The 21,098-nt window shown below is 39.1% G+C and overlaps 2 protein-coding genes across 9 annotated transcripts; both read right to left on the bottom strand.

Annotated features, from left to right (window-relative positions):
- Positions 1 to 545: 545 nt before the first annotated feature.
- ppdpfb (pancreatic progenitor cell differentiation and proliferation factor b) lies at positions 546 to 4,922 on the bottom strand. Its single transcript, XM_008318950.3, has 5 exons — positions 4,754 to 4,922; positions 3,515 to 3,610; positions 2,349 to 2,426; positions 1,232 to 1,325; positions 546 to 1,039 (listed from the first exon to the last, which is right to left on the bottom strand). The coding sequence occupies exons 2-5, from the start codon at positions 3,567 to 3,569 to the stop codon at positions 925 to 927; spliced, it is 342 nt and encodes a 113-aa protein (XP_008317172.1). The 5' UTR covers positions 3,570 to 3,610; positions 4,754 to 4,922; the 3' UTR covers positions 546 to 924.
- An 864-nt stretch (positions 4,923 to 5,786) lies between these two features.
- Positions 5,787 to 20,958, bottom strand: tpd52l2b (tpd52 like 2b). Of its 8 annotated transcripts, none has more exons than XR_003050796.1 (9): positions 20,753 to 20,958; positions 17,598 to 17,755; positions 17,346 to 17,494; positions 16,322 to 16,381; positions 13,506 to 13,553; positions 9,971 to 11,530; positions 9,700 to 9,744; positions 9,475 to 9,523; positions 5,787 to 8,923 (listed from the first exon to the last, which is right to left on the bottom strand). XR_003050796.1 is itself a non-coding variant. In XM_008318948.3 (9 exons), exons 1-9 carry the CDS (start codon positions 20,769 to 20,771, stop codon positions 8,837 to 8,839), a joined length of 684 nt encoding a protein of 227 aa, XP_008317170.2. In that variant the 5' UTR covers positions 20,772 to 20,957; the 3' UTR covers positions 5,787 to 8,836. The 8 variants fall into 8 exon arrangements, 2 of the variants coding, with proteins under 2 accessions (XP_008317170.2, XP_008317171.2); XR_003050799.1 differs by having other exon boundaries at positions 9,490 to 9,523; XR_003050797.1 differs by having other exon boundaries at positions 9,700 to 9,741.
- Positions 20,959 to 21,098: the final 140 nt, after the last annotated feature.

Raw genomic sequence — 21,098 nt, 5'->3', positions numbered from 1 at the left:
AATTTTACTAGAGAAAAGCTGTAGATTTATATGAATAAAGTCGTGATATTTGTATGAATGTGTCATCCCGTGGTGTCGTACTGTGTCCAAGTGTCAGGAAAACCTCGTCTAAACCACTTACCATCAAAATGATGTTTATCTTGGTGAATGACAAAGGTTTACGATTTAGTCCAAACACACGTAGCATCCAGTTCCGAGTTTTCTCTGTAAAGACAAACTTTTCAGTCCTGATACGATGTGAGGCTTGTGAACTACATGAAGAAGATGAAATTAACGTTTGTCTCTTCCAAAAATACATTAAGGTTTTTAATGTTGTAAATGTATTGCTTTGTTGTGAATTTTGTCGTAAACTTACAACTTTTCCAGTGACGTTGTTATACATGTAAAAGCAAAGCGTTTTTTTTTTTTATTTCAAGTATATTAAAATAAAGTCCAGTCTTCTCTGATGAACTTCAGCTCTTTCAGGATAACAGTTGACGTCTGACTGACGTCAACATTAATGTACGCAGTATTAGCTCAGTAAACAGTCAACACACAACAAAGCATTAGGCTGCATGAATCTACTTTATTCCATTTTGCAATCACAGGGTGACAAAGTTAAAAAAAAGAGGTTAAACAGAAGCATGTGGAGGTGTCCACCACAGTATTACAAACACAGAACAGTTCAAATGTTACAAAAAAAAGACCTCATCTGTTTTATAAAGCAAAGCGTCTTCAAGTTTTTTTTTGTTTGTTTTTTTTGGGGATGGTTAAAAAATACAATGTTACAAAAACCAAAGGGTAAAGCAGCCTTTACTACGGTGAATAATACAAAAAATAATAATAAAAATGGTAAACGGGAGATTTTCCCGTCACCTAGCGTTAGTAGTTGGTTTGGTCCTCCCCTCCCCAGGGTGTGGTGAAGACCGGGGTGAGACTGCAGGATCAGGAGGAGGTGGGACTTCCTGCTTCACTGCTCTCACTCACCTGCCGTTGCATCACCATCTCCCTGGCAACACAGGTGATCTGACCATAGGTCATCACACCTGAAGCCCCGGCCCTGAGACACAAAGGAGACAATACGTCTCTAAAGCGATTCTTCTATTTATTTATTTTGTTTTTAACATCATTCTGCTGCGTTAAAATGGTTTTTGTTTCCAAACCATAAATGAGGGTTACCATACATTGTTTTTAACCAACCTTTAGAATGAATTTAAATGTGTTTGTGAAATGAACGAGTGCTTTTACGTACTTCAGCTGAGCCTCCTCGGTCAGTGGGGTCATCCCTGGCTGCTTCCCAAAGAAGAAACTGGACCACCAATGGCCAGAGTCCTGCTTGGGGAGTCCTGTAGACACCAGAGACACCATAAGCAGTTATATTTTGACAAATAATGAGGATTCGTGATTAAAGATGTGGGCAGTCCTCATGAGAACTGCACAGAATTGAATGTGATCTGGAAAAGTACCAGTGCCTCCACAGACAGAACTGACAGAGCCATGTGTTATGGCCTCAATTACGCTGAACAGCTGTGTATACACTAAGACTGTAATAAACACAGCACAACTGCTGTGGCTCTCCTGTTACCCTTTGACCTACATCCATTTACAGTAGGTTTACATATGTGCTGGTCAAAACAAACTGTGCCAACAGAAAACCTGTCTTCTCACATTGTTTAAAACATCATATTGACATATATATATATATATATATATATATATATATATATGTCATACATATGGTATGTGGGCCAAATCTGGCTCGTAAGGTCATTTTAACTGGCCCGTAAGCCAATCTTTAGAATTGTTCTAAAAATAAAACTAGTCAATAAGAGGGTCAAAAACTGTACTGTTACTGTGCTTTTTGAATCAGTTACAGTTGCAGTGATATTCAAATGGGTGCAATGGTGGTAAGAAGAGTGTCTGTTATTGTATGTACCAGAACCATTGTTTGTACAGTCTGTATTAAACAAGTAGCTCTCTGTATCACTAAGTGCCCTTGAAGTAGCTCTCAGTTTCAAAAAGGTTGGCGACCCCTGGCTCAGAGGGCCTGACTAACCATGATAACCACGGTTACTGATGTAATCTTAGGATGACTCAGCCACAGTGACTCACTCTGCCCTGAGGCAACAGCTGAAGTGCGCAAGGCAACCCTCAGGTCACAGAAACTGAAGCTGTGGCTGTAATTTCACTGTGCAGTGGCATCAAGTAGATGCAGCAATGTTGCAAACGCACTGAATCACTGCCAAAAAAAAAAAAAAAAAAAAAAACACGGAAGCGATTGACTCACAGGGAATTTAATCTCTAAGATAAGCATTTTTACCAATGACTTCACAATCCTGCGGCTGATGGATGTACGCCCTCGTACGTACCTGGGTGGTGAGGGATGACCTCCCCGATGTACTCCGAACTGCCGCAAGAGCTGCTGCTGGATGTAGAGCCGATGCGCCCTGAGGGGTGAGAGACGGACAAGTTGTTAAATCAAATAAAAGAATTGTGAAAACATAAGCAACTCTCAATGGAACTTCTCTAACTGAGGGGTAGAAACTGTACTCTTGTGTAATACTACACTTTTACTCTACATCCACAGTCTCCAACCACAAGGCAATAAAAGCCTGCTTTTACATTATATAAGCACAGGCTGGGGGAACACCTGACCTTTGAACAGGCCTCTGATTAGACTTGACCAGACAGGTTACAACTCAGGTGACCAGGTGTATTCTATTGACATTAAATATGCAGTAATCAATGCTGCTTTATTCGGGATTTAACAGTAAACATTTTCTTTATTTACTAAGTTCAGCTCATGTCCTTGTTTGGTTTCAGGTCACATGTTTTACGACGCTGTTGTATTTACAGAAGTAAAGTATGACAGATAAGATCCTCAGTGCAACAGATGTTTCACTGATTATATTTGAAGTGTGTAGTCTCCTGGTGTGCTCGTACCACTAGTACACGTAATATCTAAACAGCAGTGTTTTTTTTCTGTTTTTTATGGGATTAAAGGTAAGAAAGAATTCTGAGTGGAAAATCCCAAAATGCCTAAAAGCAAATAATGGAATCAGTCTAAAAAAAAACATGTTTGTACACGCTTTGTCTAGTCTGAAGCTGTTGTTAGAAAGGGAACAGCAGAAAAAAGCAGTAAGGGCCAGGAAGGGTGTTGTTTTGAGGAAGAACACTGCAGCTTCCTTCCCCTAATGACACAATGACAGCCTTTCTCTAACCAGAAATACCAACACAATTAAGTGTAATGCAACATGATGAAATGTGAGATGCAGTCATTATCAATGACGCATGTTGATTAAACCGTTTTCCACTAATGTGTACCAGTTCAAATCCACTTCTCACCCACTCCTTCTGATCATCAGAAACAGAGCTGTCCTGAGTCATGACATGACAATCATTATCACTGATCACACCTTATCAAGCTGGACTGTGACATTAACAGCACGGTGACAGCACTCCTCCCAGCAGGAGAGGGATAATAGCTCGGCCTTTTGCACTGATGTGATAAGAGGCTACGATGGTGGAGACTCACTTCGGTAGTAGTCAGTGGTCGCCACAAGAGAACCGCCTGCTGGAATGGCTGCCATTCTTACGTCGTTTCTTGCCGTTTGCTGTGCTTGGTGGAAACCTGAGGAGAAAACTCCATTTAGTAAAAACTAAAAAGTCAGCTGAATAGGTCCACAAAGCCCCCAGGACACTTTATCATCCACTCAATCAGTCAAATGCTGACTAATGCCTTTTATTTAAAAATCCCAAATTTGTATGATTAATATTTGCTTTAAGGAAGAGTGTGGAGGTATATAAAGTTTATAGAGAACAGTTTTAGCTCAGAGTAATTACCAGTGTAATTATGATGTTTTTTGTGCTTATACTATGTCAACTCAAAGACTGCCATCAAAGGATATGGAAAAAGTTGGGAACTCTTTCTTTTTTAAGTCATCCATGATCAGAATTAAGCTGCATTGTTCTTTTATTTGAGTTTTATTAATCAAAAGTATCACAATTATTTTGGAAGCTACAGCAATATATCAAGAGGTGTACAGCCATGAAGGTGAAATTTAGGCGTGTATATTTACTCTATCAAGAGGTGTACAGCCATGAAGGTGTAATTTAGGCATGTATATTTACTCACTCATCACACCACTGCATAAATGCAGATGAATTATTTTTCATGTACATAAACATTAGTATATACACTAATTAATGAATAATTCACCTTAACTGTGGATAAAAGTACATTTTCTACAAACCGTGGTCTACAGTGGTGTGTTTATTTTAACCATATGTAGGAGACGGTGGGACGTCCTCGGTAACGTCATCTCAAGCCTGTTTACATTTTAGCTGCCACTACACCAGGATGTTTTTTTTAATTAATTTCATTTAAGCCTGTCCATTAGAACACACGGATGATTACAGTAGATTACACGAATGACAGATGTGAATACACGGGGATATCATCCAGGTGTAATAAAGAGAATCATTCGATTTGTTTGCCCCTTCTGTAATGTGTGTGGGGGTAACAAAGAAATACCTCGCCACGAACATTCGATATCATTGTTCTTCATTTCCAGAATAAAATGTAAAACATCTAATGTATGGAGAACCGTTGTATTCAAATTTATATAAAATGAGTCATCCTTGGCCACAATCAGAGTCTCGTTAGCCTGTTAGCTCGCCCTCGCACTATAGAACCCACCACCATCACTGTTAAAGCCCCTCGGTGTTTTTTCATCCTCCATCTTATAACCGCTCATACACGACCGAATCTCACCTTTCAGACGTGCTGGATGTTCGGGAGCACCCAGGTCAACTCACTCGGCGAGGCTGGGGGAGAAAACGCTAGGCGACGGGGCCCATTTGAAAATAAGTTTTGGGTAAATATAACCCTCCAACGTCCGAAAGGATTTCGATTCCGCTTAATGATGGCTCGAAACAACAGCTCCTGCTTTTATAGGCACTATGGTGACGTACAAACGTCAAACCCTCCAATCAACGAGTCGGCAGGGCGGGACCATACGTAAACAGTGATAATCCCAAAATGCCTACTGGCGACCATGAGTAGTATTGCAAGTTGATGTAGTCAGACATTTCTGTTATGAAGGGAGAGCAATAACTGTAGTAAATTAGTTTTTGGCCAAGAATTTTTAAGGGTTAGTATTGACAAACTTTTATTTACCTTTTTGGGTACCTGAAATAACAGACAAATTATTCAAATTTCCAAAACTAAAATTAGTTCAATTGTCAAAATTGTCGTATTTGTCTTTTCTGTTGCTGTTTCTCATTTTAACTATTAGCGTTTGAACTAGAATTCCCTTAACACGCAGTATTTACTGCCCTGGTAATCATTAAATAAAAAAATAAATAAACATGGGGGTTGTGTGTGCAACGGAAACCTAGCTGGACATCTGCTGTAAAGACGTCAAATGTATCAATACATCGACTTTACGGGGCTCTCATAAATAGTTTACCGAAGACGGAAGCCATATTTTATGTACATTTTAAGCCTAAACTGTGGCTATTATGCAGACCCCTACTGTGCATTGATCACCAGGGAGGCACTCTAGCGCCATCTTGTGAAATTAATTGCAACGGCTAAAACTATTTGTTTGCCCCTTCACCCCTACTGTGCATTGATCACCAGGGAAGCACTCTAGCGCCATCTTGTGAAATATGAAATTAATTGCAACGGCTAAAACAAAAAAAAATAGCTTAAAAAATAGAGTAAGGGGGTGTAAATAAGGGATTAAATAAAGGATGTTTATTTTGCATTTTGGTTTTAAGCATTGTTTAAGAACACGAGTCAATTTGTCATTCAAAGGAATGCTTTATTGATATACTAACATACAGAACAAAACCAATAAATCTGTTGTTTTTATTCATTCATCATCATAATCTCTCACATCTGATCCCTTTTACATTACTACATCAGCTCAGCCCTTGACCTAATAAAGCTATGAGTATGAACTAGTGTCCAACAGCCTCAGCAGTGACTGGTTCTCATGTGCTGTACACCAACAAGATAGTTTACCCTTCCTACCCTAGTCCAACAACAACTTAAAACAGAATACCGCATCTACCTATTTTGGCATTTTGGAGTCTTTCACAAGTATGTGCTGGCCAAACTCAATTTCCCAAGAAAAACATAATCTTATAATATTATGAACAAAAGTTACAACATATGACTGGAGACAAACCCTGTGTTAGCATGTCTGCGTTGTTATTTTGGCAAAGCAGTCAAGAGTTTCTGGGAAGTAATGGCAAAGACACCTTGTAACATATATTTAAATATTGGCAACCAGCTTTGAAAACATTTACAAAGAAGAAATGTCTCCAACATCAAACCCCTTGCGGAAAAAAAAAAAAACTACTGAAATGTTCAGCAGTCACATACAGGAAAAAAACAAGCAAATGCAATAGTGATACACTGGCAACATCATGTGGAGGTTTTTTCTAGAATTTTGTGAAGATTAAGCTTGAATGAAAAAAAAAGTTTAGCTGAAAAGGTCCAATGCAGTAAAGAAAAAAAAGCACTTGGTTTTAAGTTATTTGACTGATGGTATTTGAAATATTATAATTCATCTCAGAAATGTCATCCAAGATCTTTAGTTAATTTGCCTTGTTTTATTTTTTACATTTATTTCATTGCTACCATTAGAGATGACACCAAAACACAAACAACTATTGCATTTGTTTGGGATAACACAATGTTGCTATTGTATCACCAATGTTGTTGTGAGAGAGCAAAAGAAAAAAAAAACCTTAAAATTTATTTTCTTTCCTTTTCCAAAATTGTGAGAAAAGAGACAACTCTTCACCACTGTGTGTGCTCCGGTTTACTGCCACTGTCCCTGAATGTGTGTAAAGTGTGTGATGGCCATTGTACTGACAAGGGTGGTGTGTATTGTACGTTGAGGTTCAACAATAAGTGCAACTGTGGCGTTTTGTGACTAGTTTTGGCCTCGTGCAGGTTCATCACACAGTGTTAACTGGAGTGCAATCGCGTGGTCAGGAGATGCGAGCAAAGCTTCTACTGTGGCAGCAAAAATATGACGCCAAGAAATGTGGACTGGTGGACTCAACTATCTCAATGCCAACTCTTCTTCCTTCATTTGAACCAACTAAACAAACAGCACGTACAAAACGGAAACCTATTTTCTACCACCTAAACTACGAGGAAAACCAATGAACGCGAGTAAGGCCGACAGAAAAGCGTCAACATTCACCAAGTACTGTACACAGCAGAGCATCGTCGACACCATCGCGTCGAGATGTGTTTGAACAGAAACATAAGAGCAGCCGTCAGCCTGGGTAGAAAAGAAAAGAAAACAGCCGGTGTGGTTTTACAACACATTCGACCGGGTTTGGGTTTTAGTTTGATGCTGACCTGCTGTGCCTGAGTTCAAACACACTTCCAGTTTGTTCAGTTTCTTCTCAGTCCTGTGTCCAGACCAGTGCAAAACAACAGCTCATTCAGTTTTTACAAACATGGAAACAATTTATATTTAGACCTCGAGTGTATTTAAAACAGGAAAAAACCCAGACAGATGATAAGTCATGCGTGTCAAACTGATTATTTTCTGCTGTTTGTTTTGCCCCTGTCTGCTCCTCTCAAGCCTCTGAACCTGTCCTCCAGCAGCATTGCTTTATTTATATATATATTTATACATATCGATAAAAGTTATGTAAAAACATTATGCAAAGCAGTGTAAAATAGTTTATAATACAAAATGGTTTTAGTTTCAGTTTTTACATCCTGGGGTGTCTGTAAGGTGTTTACACATGACCTCGGTCGTCTTTGCCTGGTTTGTCTGGTACAAGTGAGATATGCACATGCACGGAGCAGTAGTTGGTCTAAGACGATGTCTGGGTTATTGTGGAGGTCCACCTCCTACCACCAAACTGCGAGTGTAGCCTGCGTCACACTGCTGGCAACCAAAAAGAGGTCAAGCAAAGACGGTTTGATGTCTAGCAAATGGCGGTAAAGCTTTAGTGACACCAGCAGGCGATCACAGTGTAAATGCACCTTTGATGACAAACTCGGTAACAGACAGAAAGAGTAAATTTACCCGTCAATAATATTACTTGTAACTGTTCAATCTTTATCTATTATCAGTCCGTACATTTTTTTTAGTCAAATGACAAAACATAAAACCTGCAGGATGTGGTTTTGACTGTTTTGGGGTCAGATTTTCACTTAAATGTGTCGATTATTCAATCAGTTTTCTCGTGGTTTAAACTCTCCAAGACCTACAGTGAACTTTATTTGTGGCCATTTAAAAGTCAAAGGCCATCCTCCCAATTTTAAGTACGAACTACAAATTCAATTCCAAACTACATTAAGAACAAATGAAAGTTCAGGAACTTCACATTTGTCTTTCTCGTCTGTGCTTTAGCTTTGATCCGGGTGACGTGATGAAACTGTGACATGCTTAAAAGAAGGTAACAGATCACTTTCAGATTTCGAATTGAGAAAACCAAGAAAATAAATGATAATCTTACAGAAGAAAAAAAAAAGTAAAGCTTGAAGGCTGTGATTCATATTTAGACATCAGTAGGATTTTACAGAAACAGTGAGACAGAAGAACAGAGGCCACAGGATCACAGTCAGTGAAACTGGCAACAAGTTGCCTCCACCTCAAACCCACAAGTCCCTTCTGTTTGTCTGCAGAACTCGAGGAGAGAAAGTGACTGAGGTGAGGCCGGTTAGGTGAAGAGTCAAAGGTCAGGGCTGACTGCGATGTGAGGTGATAAGAGTACAGTCTCAGGTCGTGAAGGAAGGTGGCAGCAAGGAGAAAGAAGATGAGGAAGAAGAAGAGAAGAAGAAGGAAAAGGAAGAGGAGGAGGCCGGTGGTGTTCAGAAGGGTGGGTTCTCCTGCGTTGGGGTGGAGTCAGTGGGAGAGCTCACGACATCTCCGTTTCCCTTGGTGCCAACGACTTTATACTAAGGAGACAGAAGGTGGAGCAGTGTTACTGATGTAAGCATTCATGTAAGTTGTAGATTTTTTTTTATTGTTAAAATTAAACACAAGTAGAGTTTGTATCTCTGTCTCCTATCATCTCTTACCGTTGAATTTACAAATGTTCAAAACTGAAATATACAAAAAGAGCACTGTTATAAAGCATCCCTGTTGTAGGGCAGCACAGCATGCTGCGTAACAGTGACACAAGCTGGTTATTCCTTGCGCTATATTGCTGTTCAATATATTTGTATAAAATATATATATTTTATTTTTCTGGGTGTCAATTTTATTTTTTGTTCTGTCATTTGATATATATTTTACATATATATATTTTTTAGTAATCTTTAGTAATACGATTAAATTATACAGTGTGTATAAATGTGACTTCACTGATTCACATGAAAAAGGCAAACCAAAAAAAAAAGAAATGTTTTTAATTTCAAGAACTCTATTTGAAGTTGTCTCATAATGCCTCTTGTTTGTGCTCAGTCAGATGTCTGCTCTGGTTACTAACAAACTCTAAGACACACACCTTCAGGTTTCCCACCTTATCTTCAAATGACTTGAAGGTCGCAGAGTTCCTGTAAAACAGCGTGTTAGAAAAAATAATAAATAAATAAACAAGACAAATACATATAAAAAGGAAATGGCAGCCATACAGAGGTGGAGCTAGAGTAGTGTGTACTGTACAGTGTGTGTGTTAAAGTGAAGCAGCAGTGACTGTGAGTGTAGTGAGCAGATCTGTGTGTTACTTTACCTCATGGCGGGCATACTTATCGAGTGGCGAATGGAATAGTTGCTACTTTGTAAGCATTAGAGAGGAGACAGAGAAGTGCAGTGTTATAAAGCAAGCACGGAAATGTTCTCAGACTTTCTCGCACACTCTCATACACACACACCAAAAGCTGAAAATCAAACATCTACAGTTAACTGTACACTGGAGAATTTCAGGGTATTTGTTTAAATTCTAGGTCACATGCTGTTGGGCTCAAACACTTGTTCTTGGAAACAGGACATGATAATCTCACCTAAAGGAATTAGAGAAAGGTAGCGCTCTGCAGGTAAAACCAAGGCAGCAATTAAAAAACAAAGACAGGGAGAGCATGAGCAACAGCAGCAGTTGTAGAAGACAAAAAAAAAAACCAATAATTAAAACAAAACAGGTGATTTGGACAGTAACCCACGTGAAGTAAAGCAGCAGTGAATGACCCGGTTTTTAAAACTTACCAAACGTATATACTGTATGTTTGTGTATATTGTCATGTATTAGTAAAATAAATGTGTTAAATCTACAGCTGCGTTACTTCTACAGAAAGCGTGGGCACATCCACTGATTTTCATTTCATGCCTTGCACCAACAATAGCGTGACAACATGCAGCAATCTTTCGACGCTACTTTGGACGAACACAACAAGAACATGCAGGAAAGGACAGGGGAAAACAGGTCCAATTTGCTTGCAAGTACATGGTGGAGGAGGGGGAACATAAGAGTTGATGTGCTAAAGACAGAGACATCCACTTTTCCATCACATACAACACACCCTTGCGTGAAGAACGACTATCAATATTAGTGCTTGGATGGAAAATTAAAATATTTACTGAGTGGTGTGACAGTAAACATGGCACCAACTGTTTACATGAGAATCATAGCTGTGTATATTTACTGTTCCTCAGTAGGAGTGAATTTCTCTAGTCACTCTGGTGTGACTTTAGGTAAAGACACTGTGTCCATGTAAAAAAAAGGATGCTGAGACAGTGATATGAGACAAATCAAAACTACAATTCTCCTCTGTCTCTGATGCTACTGGTTATTTCTACAACTAACCTAACTGATCTATAACTAAGACTAATAATCATTATAGACTTTTTTCCTCACAGAGTTTGGGATGTCCCACTGGGACAACACTAAACATACCAAATGTAGGACAGGTTGGTCTAAATTCCCAAATAAACCTCCCCTATCACGTTTCCTCTAATTTCATATTACAGACACACCCCGGCAATAAATAGAATAGGTTTCCAAAGGAGTGACACATCACAGGTTGTTAGCATCTAATCCACAGTTCTTTTCACATCAGTACTTAAAAGACTAGTTTACAAAAAAGACAAAGACAGACAAAGACATTAGCAGCAGCAGCTGTAAACAAGGAGTGGAACGTGTTGCAATAGATGGGAATGCATCTGATGACTGAACAGCCTGATAAAAAAGTGTCAGACCTCAACAAATATTGACTGTCGCACAACAGTACTCAGGTTGTTTGAGTTCTGAAGGGAAGCTCTGATGTTTACCATAACAATCCATTGATTGTAGAAAATTAATAACGATGCAAACTTTGGTGGTAAAACACATCAGATGTGTCTTTTGCAGAATAAGTTACATACTACATTATTATTATTATTCCCATTCTTTTTTCCACACTTTTCACTTTGGTTTGTTCTGGCAGCTGAGCAAGTGCGTCAGCCATTTTGGCTCGACCTCACTGTACCTCATGTCCCCCCGCCTCCTGCTGATGGCCGAGCCCATTGTGGTGAGAGCTGCACTAGTTTTCTGTCCCGCTTGGGTAAGAGTCTCCTGAGTCTTCTTGTATCTGTAGAGAGAGGGAGAAAAGGGAGGAGGGGGAAGGATGGAGAGAGACATGTGAGGGGGAAACAAGAGGAGGAGAGATGGTTTGGGTGGAAGTAGATGAAGATGTGGGACAGTGGGTATAAAAAAAAGAGGACAAGATGAGACGGGTAGAGACAGAATAGTAGGGAAAAGAAAAACCAAAAATAGATGGAGTGAAAAAAGGAAGTGAGAGGAGGCGGGTGATGAGGAGGGGATGGAGGAAAGGAAAAGAGCAGAGGAGACAAACGTTAATAGTTTACTACACCCAACTATTTTCCCACAGAAAAGACACAGAAGAAACTGAACGGATTTACGTTAGTCCTTTATCCACCGGCTGAAACAGAACAGACTTCCCAGACCAACAGTTACATTTTAGGGCAGCAGTAGTAGTGATACCACAGCAGTGAGACTACAGTAGTGATACCACAGGAGTGACAACTTGTTAAGAGTTATTTAACACTTAAAACTCAATATGGCAGTAATAAATACACTACATTAACCCTTCAATGACCACTGAATTGTGGATGAATTGTTCACTTGTGAACAGAAAAAAAGCTTTAATTATGACATCACTTTCTAAGCATTACTATAGGAGCTTTACTCCAATTAAATGCTTCTGGGGTTAATGTTTTCAGTTTCCAGTATGGAGAGGGTGGGAGACATGTCCAATCAACATAACATACCATCCAGTGTCACAACAAAAACTCAGGATCAAAGCTGCAGCAGCATATATTTTGGTGATATGTGCAGAATTACCATTATTTAAGCTGAACTATTTACGACATTATTTTGTTTAACATCGGCAGGGTGGATCATCTCTCAGCATGATTCTGCACTTCCGCTGCTGACTGATTCTCACCATTAAGACAACTTTAACTCAGGGTTTTCCTTCCTCATTACCCCAGTGCAGATCTCCACCTCTATAAGCTCTCACCAGTGCACCAAGAGTACAGTGTCCTCTGCGAACATCTTGGTTCTCCGAGACTTCTCCCTGACCTCGCCTGACAACCACGTGAGAGTCACTAACTCATACAAGAAGGGATCAATGATGTGAACACACATTTGCCTGCACTAGTCTGGAGTGAATAATCAATTAATAGTCAAGTGAGTTTAACAAAAATGTGCCAATGTAAAAATATAATATTTGAAAAATATGACTTCCTTCTAAAAAACACTCCTTTAAAGTATATTCATTTTTCACCATGCATCTCATCTTCACTGTACAAAATACACTTTTACATTTTAAGTCCATTAATAGAACACATACTTTCTCTACTGCCTTATTTCCTTATTACTGGCGTATTTTCTTTAGTGTACAGTTACGAGACATCACAGTGCACCCACTGAAATATAAACAGACACAAACACATAGCCTGTTCCTTTCAAAAACAAAAACCTGCAAAAACATAAACACACAGGAACGTGCACAGAGTCAAGTTGTCACTAGACAGATGGAGCCTCAACAACAGATGGTAACGAAGACTAAAGAAGTATAGATTTGGAGATAAGCTTGTGCACAGTACAAGAGGCAAATCACATAACCTACAACAGACACATACGTCATGTGTTCATTTTAAAAGCAGAGGAACTGGATGGTTATCAACAGTGTCGTGCACTCGATCCTTTTTGTAACTATTAGAAAACATTACATTTAATAAATAATAAATTCTAAATGATTTAACCTATGTAACTATTAGAAAACATTACATTTAAAAAAAAAATTCTAAATGATTTAACCTGTAATTTGAGGCGTATTTTCTATTGATGAAGTAAAAACTCTTTCCTGTAACCGGCCAGTCGCCACCAAAAACAAGACGCACACGTTACAGAAGCAATGAACAGGAGACAAAGCATGGACAGTGACAGAGAGAGCAGCTCCCCAGGGCTGAAGCCACATGTACAGAAACCTTATTTGGACTACTAAATAAAAACACAAATGGAAAAAGGGGTCAACTCACGCTTCAGAGTGGGTAATGTCATCCAAAGTGGCTGAAGCAGACAGATATCTGAAGACACAACAGCAGGATAATGACACAGAGGAGAAACACTCACTCACAATACAGTACAGTACAGTTGAGTTCAGTCAGGTTGTGGTAAACAACATGCAGTTGTCTTTCAGATGCTTCAAACCAAAAAACTCAACGCTCAAGAGGGGTTTTAACCAGACAAGCAGTGATGAACTGAAGACTGAAGGGAGTGGGGGACACTGCTGGAATACCTGATGGTTTTTTTCATATTACACAACAAAATGAAAAACACAGAAATTACAGACAAAGTCTTTAAAAATGTAATATAAAACCTATATCACATCCTTGTACCAGGCTCATTGTTGCTCACTAAAGCTCTAGTGTTCATCCTAGGACCAGCTTGAAGAGTTGAGGTAGGAGAAAAAAAAATACTGAACAATCTACAAATCCATGTTTTTAACCAAATTGCTATTAAAAAGCGTTCCATCCGACAAGCAAAGCAATGCAGTTTCTCCTTCTATTCCTGTTCACCAAACTTTCTTATGCGTTGACATCACTTAAAGTATCCTGAGCGAGCTTTTCACTGGTTGCAAACGTACACTTTCTGTGCATTACTGCCACCGTTCTGGAGTGTGCATCAGTGATGCCACCGTGCCTTAATATAGGGAACTGAAATGTTCTTTTCCCTGTCATTTATTTATTTATTTTCTCTAAATTTATAATAACATGATAAAGACCCAGCCTCATTTTTTTTTTTTTTCATTTTTGTGTACTGTTACGATGATAAAGACCCAGCCTCATTTTTTTTAAACTGTTACATAAGAAAGTATGGCTTTGAGAGATGACGTTAAAAGCAAAATATTGTTAATGTTTAAACATATTTAAAGATAAAAAACAAAAAAAACAAAAGCCAAAATGGTAATGATCATTTGTTAGGCAAAGTCTCTGCAACAACTACACTGACTGTCAACTGTGCTGTAGAGACAGGAGACGGCTCACTCATAATGAGGACCTCCCTTCAGACAAGGCCCTCCTCTATATTTTGATATACGACAGCACACTGTTGCTAACTGTATAGTTATTGCCTTAGCACTAGGCTTACTTTTGTTTCACAGAAGAGTGACGATAATTCAAGACGTTTTGTTTTTTGTCTGTCTGTTTGTAAGCAGAAGTCTTATCCTCAGCCCTGGCCACACAGAGTGAAACCTGAGACCAACACATTTTCCATTTTTAAATCATAAAACCCCAACAACCAACTGAGTGGCTCCACCTTATTCATAATGCATCACCTATTTTTCTCTGCAGAATATACATTCCATGTGACTAAGCAAATCACCGTCTCTTTCACTTCCTCTTCCTCCCTCCCTCCATCTCTCTTCCTACTTGTTCTTGCAGCAGCAGGTCTGAGCTGCTCGTCTGGTCACCAGGTTTAATGATGGAGCAGACAAACACGTGTGTGGATGAGATACAGGCACACGCCTTCAGCTACTGTTCTCTGCCATTGTACTCTTCATACGTTTGTGTGAGGGCAGAGGTCAAGAATGAAATCACTGCCCGACTATTTTCAGGTACAGGTGATATTATGTTCATATAAAATACTCCTTTCTTATAGTTTAACCATTTTCCACATTGACACTTGCATCATTCTTACTTAAAATACATATCGTAACACTGACAGACAGCAGTGCAGTTTAACACATTAAAGAAAAAGAAGCGTGTGAAACCTACAGGAGTGAACTGTAACTATTATTTAGAAAAAAAAAAGGAAAAAAATTACAAACCAATGAACCCACTGCCATAGAGTGATGTGTCATGCCGTCATGTTTGGATAACCATCTGAGTGAGCCTGACAATCCAGTTCACTTCACAGAGCAGCCACATGGAAAATTCCTTTAGGTTCACATTTGACATCAGCCACAGCAGCCTGTGGAGTCCAGTGTTTCATCGGAACGCGTTCAAACTTCAGGCAGACACCTACTCAAACATATGCACAACAATTAACCAAAAGGTTGGAGACACTAATGGTCCACTAATTTGTTTTAAATAGTGAGTGCTTTTGCACCTGTTTCAGTAGAGTGGTTAAACTCTGACTGGTAATTTTGCTACTTAACCAGGTAAGAGATGAATAAAAAACCATGTTTGTGAATGACTGGCCCTGTGCTGCTTCACAGCTACTTCAGAGGATAAACAGGAACTGGACGTTAAATAATAACATGCTAATCATCCCTTTACCCATTCTTAATAACATTTCCAAATGCAAGCCATAGTATTTGGCTTTGCTCATGTTAGAAGAATGATGTGTTTCCACATCTGTGATTAATGTAACCAAAAAAACAAACTATATTTGTGGACAGATTCTTCCCTGTCCATAGTCCCACCTTAAATATATTATATATAATCAAACACAATAATAATTTGCCAGAAGTGCATTAGTCACTTATGCAACTGCAACAGCATCAACAAATAAAATGCACCACCAAACCTACATGAGACTGAGAGGTCTGGTGCAAAAGGGGAACTAGACCAGGGAGAATTCTAGTTTGATATCGACCAGGGAAAAAACTAATATTATCAACGATTACGGCAAATACAATGGCGTTAGAACTGATTAGTTTCAACTCCCAAATACTTATTCTGGTGCCCTAACACCAGACGCAAAGTTTAACACCACCAGATGAAATATAAGTGATCTCAAACATGGTTAGAAGGTGAGAAGAGAGTGAGTACGAGCTGGAGCGTGAGAGAGCAAACAGCGAACAACCACAGTCATCACCAGGGTGCGAGCAGCAAACAGTGCATGGACTCACAAATCTGAACCGGTAACTTTCTCATTCCACTCGCCCAGTTTCTCTGTGGTTCTCACATAGCTAAGGACAGAGACATATCATATCTGATATCAGATATATCAGATGTTATGTAAAGGTGGTGCAATTATATTTGATGTAGACAGAAGGAGAAAAAACTTTTACTCAGCAAATTCTGCACAGTACTAGAAAGATGGTTTCAATCATTCATTTCTTTTGACTGCCGTAAATTATTAACTAATAAAGTAACAGCCTCCAGGCTACTTCTCAAGTCATACTTCTGCAATGCAACAACCATTAACAAATGAGCAAAAACAGGTGACAGTGGTGATAAAAATCTATACTATACTAAACCTATAATATATCTCTGGTTTTAACTCTGGTTTTAACTGCAGTTTATCACAAAATTGTTTTAGTACCGTGGCTAATCTTCCACTTATCCTGCATATCATTTATGGCTGCAAGAGGGCGCTGTGTACTGTGTACTCATTGTCATAAAACAATAAAAACAAATCTAATTTCCTTAAATAAAGAAGACAAAATGTGTTGGGAAATCAAAAAGCTACACTGCATAATGAATATTATTTACAGATAAATCATAGATTTAGATTTAAAGATTTAGATCAGACCACTGTGACCACCGTTTCCTGTGCAACATATTGTCTGGAAAATATAATATTTAACTTGTCCATCGGTGACCAGAAGTTAAGGCTATGTCATCCAACAACACATCATGGTATTTCCACCTGAAGTTACAGAGAAGGTGCCTTACAGTACAGAAAATATTTAAGCACCAAACTCTCAAAGCTCTCTTTAGCATTTGCTGTGCACCAATTTATGAATCAATTCCCCAAAAAGGTATGAATACATAGTGAAGATGGAATGAGAAACCGGCTCATCTAGAAGCAGCACAATATCTGTTCTTTTGTGCAACCCTACACTCAAAAAAGTAGTATGGTAAATCTCTTAAATAACAGGAGCAGCGCACAAGAATAGAAGAGCATCCCTGCATGTGATGAATACGTACGCATTGGAGGTTTGTACGTCTTGCCAGCTCCGGGAAAGATTCTGCTTGAGTTCTTCAAGTGTGCTGAGACCGAGTTTCCTCTTCAGCTCTATGGCGTGTCTCTCTTTGGCTGACAGAACCTGACGCAGAGTGTTGATCTCCTCCTCCACCTGAAATACAACAACAACAACAAAGACGAGGCTCAGACAGGAGCTTCCCGCTTGTCTCCTATTTTAATCGAGCTTGAAGATTCCAGAAGAGCAGAGCCTTCACCTTGGAGAGCTCGGTGCGGAGCTCCTCAGCTTCCTCCTCTGTCAGACCGGGTGGGAGAGGGTTGGCAGAGTTTTGCATTGTTCCCTCCACTGGCACATCCGACAGTGTGTCTGAATGATCTACACCAAGGCCCTTGTTGGGAGAGTTCAGGTTGATATCTGTGATGAAAATGTAACAAGAACTTAGACCAAACATTCCTATTTAAGCGTTAAAACACCATCCGTGCACTGAAAACAGACTCTGCTGAATCATAACACATTAAATACAAAGAAATGTTCAACAAGGCCTGTATTTTGGAGATTGCACATCAAAGCAGATGACATCAAAAATGGAAACCTGGCACTGGCATCGCAATTTCAGCAACAATGTGCATTTCTTACGTCATTCACCTGAGGACACATGCAAGTCCTGGCAGATACAGTGGCTTGGCACAGCCAGAGCTGGCACAGAAGAGACAACAAGGAGAGAGAAAAGAAGCCACTGCCTGAGATGTTGAATGGTGTTATAACATAAGGCTTACAGGAAATCCAACAAAATAATTTTATCATAACAACCTGCTCTGGGCTGAAAATCTCACCTCAAATTATTTAAAACACAATATCAATGTCAGTCGACCAGAAAAGTGGAGTTTAAATTTAATCCATACTCCAAATTCTCTACCTGACGGCCAGAGAAGCTGATCAACACTCTTGGGGGAGTATTTTTATGATTACTCAGCAGGCTGCTTTGGTGCCAGTGCATTAGAGTCTATGCAATAACATCCGTATTCACACTGCCAAGAGATACAGTGGCTCCACCCTCAAGGTGTATTGATTCAGAGAAGAATGAGTCAGGCCGCACACAAAACAACAGTGAACAGTCATCTCAGAAAACAGGGCTTCAAGAGCAAACAAAACACATCTAATAATAAAATAATAACAATGATCCCCAGAACAATAATATTAAAGACATAATAACCTATTTTAGTTAAAGCCTCCGATATAAATTTTAAGAAAAAATACTTCCTACATTTTCCTGAACCCTTCCTAACTATGGAAAAATCAGGAAGGATTTTCAGACATTGTTAGCTCTGCTTTCAGTCCATGTTTGGTTGCACATGACGATGAATTATTCTGACCTCCGTCAAACAAGTCTGTAAACGCTGCACTGTATGTGTGCTAACAACCACACCCTCGCATTAAACCAAACTATGCTACTGTGTTGCATTCTGCTCTAATATTACGCTTACACACAAGTAAATAATAGTATCTATCGCCAGGGTCAGTCCTTTAAAACAAACACACCTGGGATTTGGTAACATTTCAGTTTGTCTCTTTAAGGACAGAGGGTTGGAAACAAATGAAGAGGAACCACATGTGCCACTCCTTACAACATTAGACTGTATATAAGAAATGGACTAAGCTGCGGAGAACCTTAGTTGAAAACTAGCAGGAGTGATGCTTTTATTCCAACTCTACTATGATTGTTACATCAATTTTTTAGAAGAGGCTATGCTTAAAAACCTCAATCCAAACATAATACCCACTCAACATATCTATCATGACCACTTAGGGATAAGACGCAGGACACAGCCCTGGCAGACTCATTAGAACTTCCCTAATGGGAATAAGCTGCCACAGGGATCCGAGGCTTCCAGGAAAACACTGTGATTGTACAATAGTCTTTTATTCAATAGGGTTCAATAGGACACAGAATATAAGAGTTTTAGAATTGTCTAAAACTATTTCTTGTTGTTCTACTACATGCCTATTAATAAGAAATAAAATCAGGTGGGATTAAGGATAAACGTTTTTAATCTGGCCATTACAGGATCATCATTTTTTATAATCATAACAAACATGGTATTTTATAAAATCAAAGAATACATGGAGTCGGACAGGGTGATACAGCACAATAACAAAGGGGGCAAATGAAAGTGATGATGACCAATGGTTGGCCACTAATGGACAGTGAGACAATGGGAGAGCAGAGATAGTGTGTGTACAAAATGGCTGTCATTACTCTGCAAATGTGGCAGAATAATGACAAAATGGATAGAATTTTCATGAAGCAGAAAGTGATGCAAAGGCCGCCCTTGTAAAACGACCCGAAGTGGACACTGAATTTCTAAATACCTCCAAATCAATAACCCTGTGCTATTTCCCACAGGGTTTACTCACAGTTACCATTTTCAAGATGATCTAATAGCCTCGATCACTAATAATTTGATAGTCTTGAATAGAAAATCATGGCAATCTTGTTGATTCTGATCTGATTTAGAAGAAAAAAACATTAAACCCAACACACTCAGGAACAATTATAGCAACATTGTTTGTGAATTTTAGCAGGCTCCTATTTGTTGTGTTGTACAGACACATAGCATTAACTCTAATTAATGTTTTGGGGGTATTTTTCTAAACAACAGTCAGTTGTTTTCTGAGGTTGTTCCACATTGGTTGCTAAGAACAGCCCCAACCTACTGCTTACCATGTATATTTTTTCTGGTGAAAAAAAAAATTTTAATTTACTGGGAACTACACAGTCCAAAAGACAAAAGGTTTTTTTGTGATACTCACTTTTGTAACGGTTGGTTGTAACAATAGCCACATGTTCATTAGTCAGACTACAATAACATACATACAAGAGAAGGAACAAAAGTAGTTCTTGCAAAACAAGTACACATGCCCTCGTTTCACACATTTTTAGAATAATAGTTTTACCTCCGGGGTTCAAACATTAGCTGTGACAGAGAATGTTACTATGGAAAGATTAGATAATGAGATTTGGCCCAAGTTATGCGTCAGAAAAATTACAAAAACACCGTGTCGTTCACATAGATTACACGGTGCTAATTATATCAAAGATAGACTCAACGTACACTAATTACATAGATCTATTCCATATACACCAAAGTCAATTATGTTAATAAGTTGTTGATATTATTCAAACGACGCCTGTCCGTGTCCCTCTTCACTTACATATGCTGTCACTTGCTCACGGGCCCGTCCCGTCTTCACCACTACACCGCGTACTATTATTACCCACAAATGCAACTTTAATGAAAACAAATCTGACATAACACTATTCCTCGTCGGTGGATTGATTTGACTGAAGAGTCTGCGTATTTTGAACATGAAGCTAGGCTACGTTTACGCTAAGCTAACAATTAATGTTACCTTGACTGGCAGGGTCCATGACGTCGATGTGACACGGCGGAGACTTTTAACTTTAAAGTTTGACTCGACTCCTGACCTAATTGGGTTTCAAAGCAGCAAAGAATCGCTTTCTACAAGCAGTCCAACAATTATCTGCCTGCTCTTCTGTGGTTGCTGCTTCCACTTTGATAAAAGTCGTCGACGGGAACAGCCTAAACTGTCCAATTGCCAGCAAGGCACTTCCGTTAAGGAGTTTCAAAATAAAAGCTAGGAGCATTTAAAAACAATGTTTTTTTTTCCTTAAAAAACAACAGTGGTGATTTTTGTGCCTCCTCTGGTAGCCCGCTGATTTTGTTTGTTGTTTTTT

The sequence above is a fragment of the Cynoglossus semilaevis genome, chromosome 10 (genome assembly GCF_000523025.1).
Source record: "Cynoglossus semilaevis isolate Cse_v1.0 chromosome 10, Cse_v1.0, whole genome shotgun sequence".
NCBI classification, from domain to species: domain Eukaryota; kingdom Metazoa; phylum Chordata; class Actinopteri; order Pleuronectiformes; family Cynoglossidae; genus Cynoglossus; species Cynoglossus semilaevis.
This window is presented reverse-complemented; position numbering and strand designations above follow the sequence as displayed.

Excerpts from the sequence above, each read along its gene's own strand:
- tpd52l2b (XM_008318948.3), bottom strand. Across the intron at positions 11,531-13,505 it reads GACATTACCCACTCTGAAGC|ATACAAGAAGACTCAGGAGA; the intron begins GTGAGTTGACCC and ends CTCTCTCTACAG. Across the intron at positions 9,998-11,428 it reads AGGAGGCGGGGGGACATGAG|AGCGCTACCTTTCTCTAATT; the intron begins GTACAGTGAGGT and ends TTTTACCTGCAG.
- ppdpfb (XM_008318950.3), bottom strand. The coding sequence starts at position 3,569 with ATGGCAGCCATTCCAGCAGGCGGTTCTCTTGTGGCGACCACTGACTAC. Across the intron at positions 2,427-3,514 it reads GACCACTGACTACTACCGAA|GGCGCATCGGCTCTACATCC; the intron begins GTGAGTCTCCAC and ends CTCACCCCTCAG. Across the intron at positions 1,040-1,231 it reads ACCGAGGAGGCTCAGCTGAA|GGCCGGGGCTTCAGGTGTGA; the intron begins GTACGTAAAAGC and ends TTTGTGTCTCAG.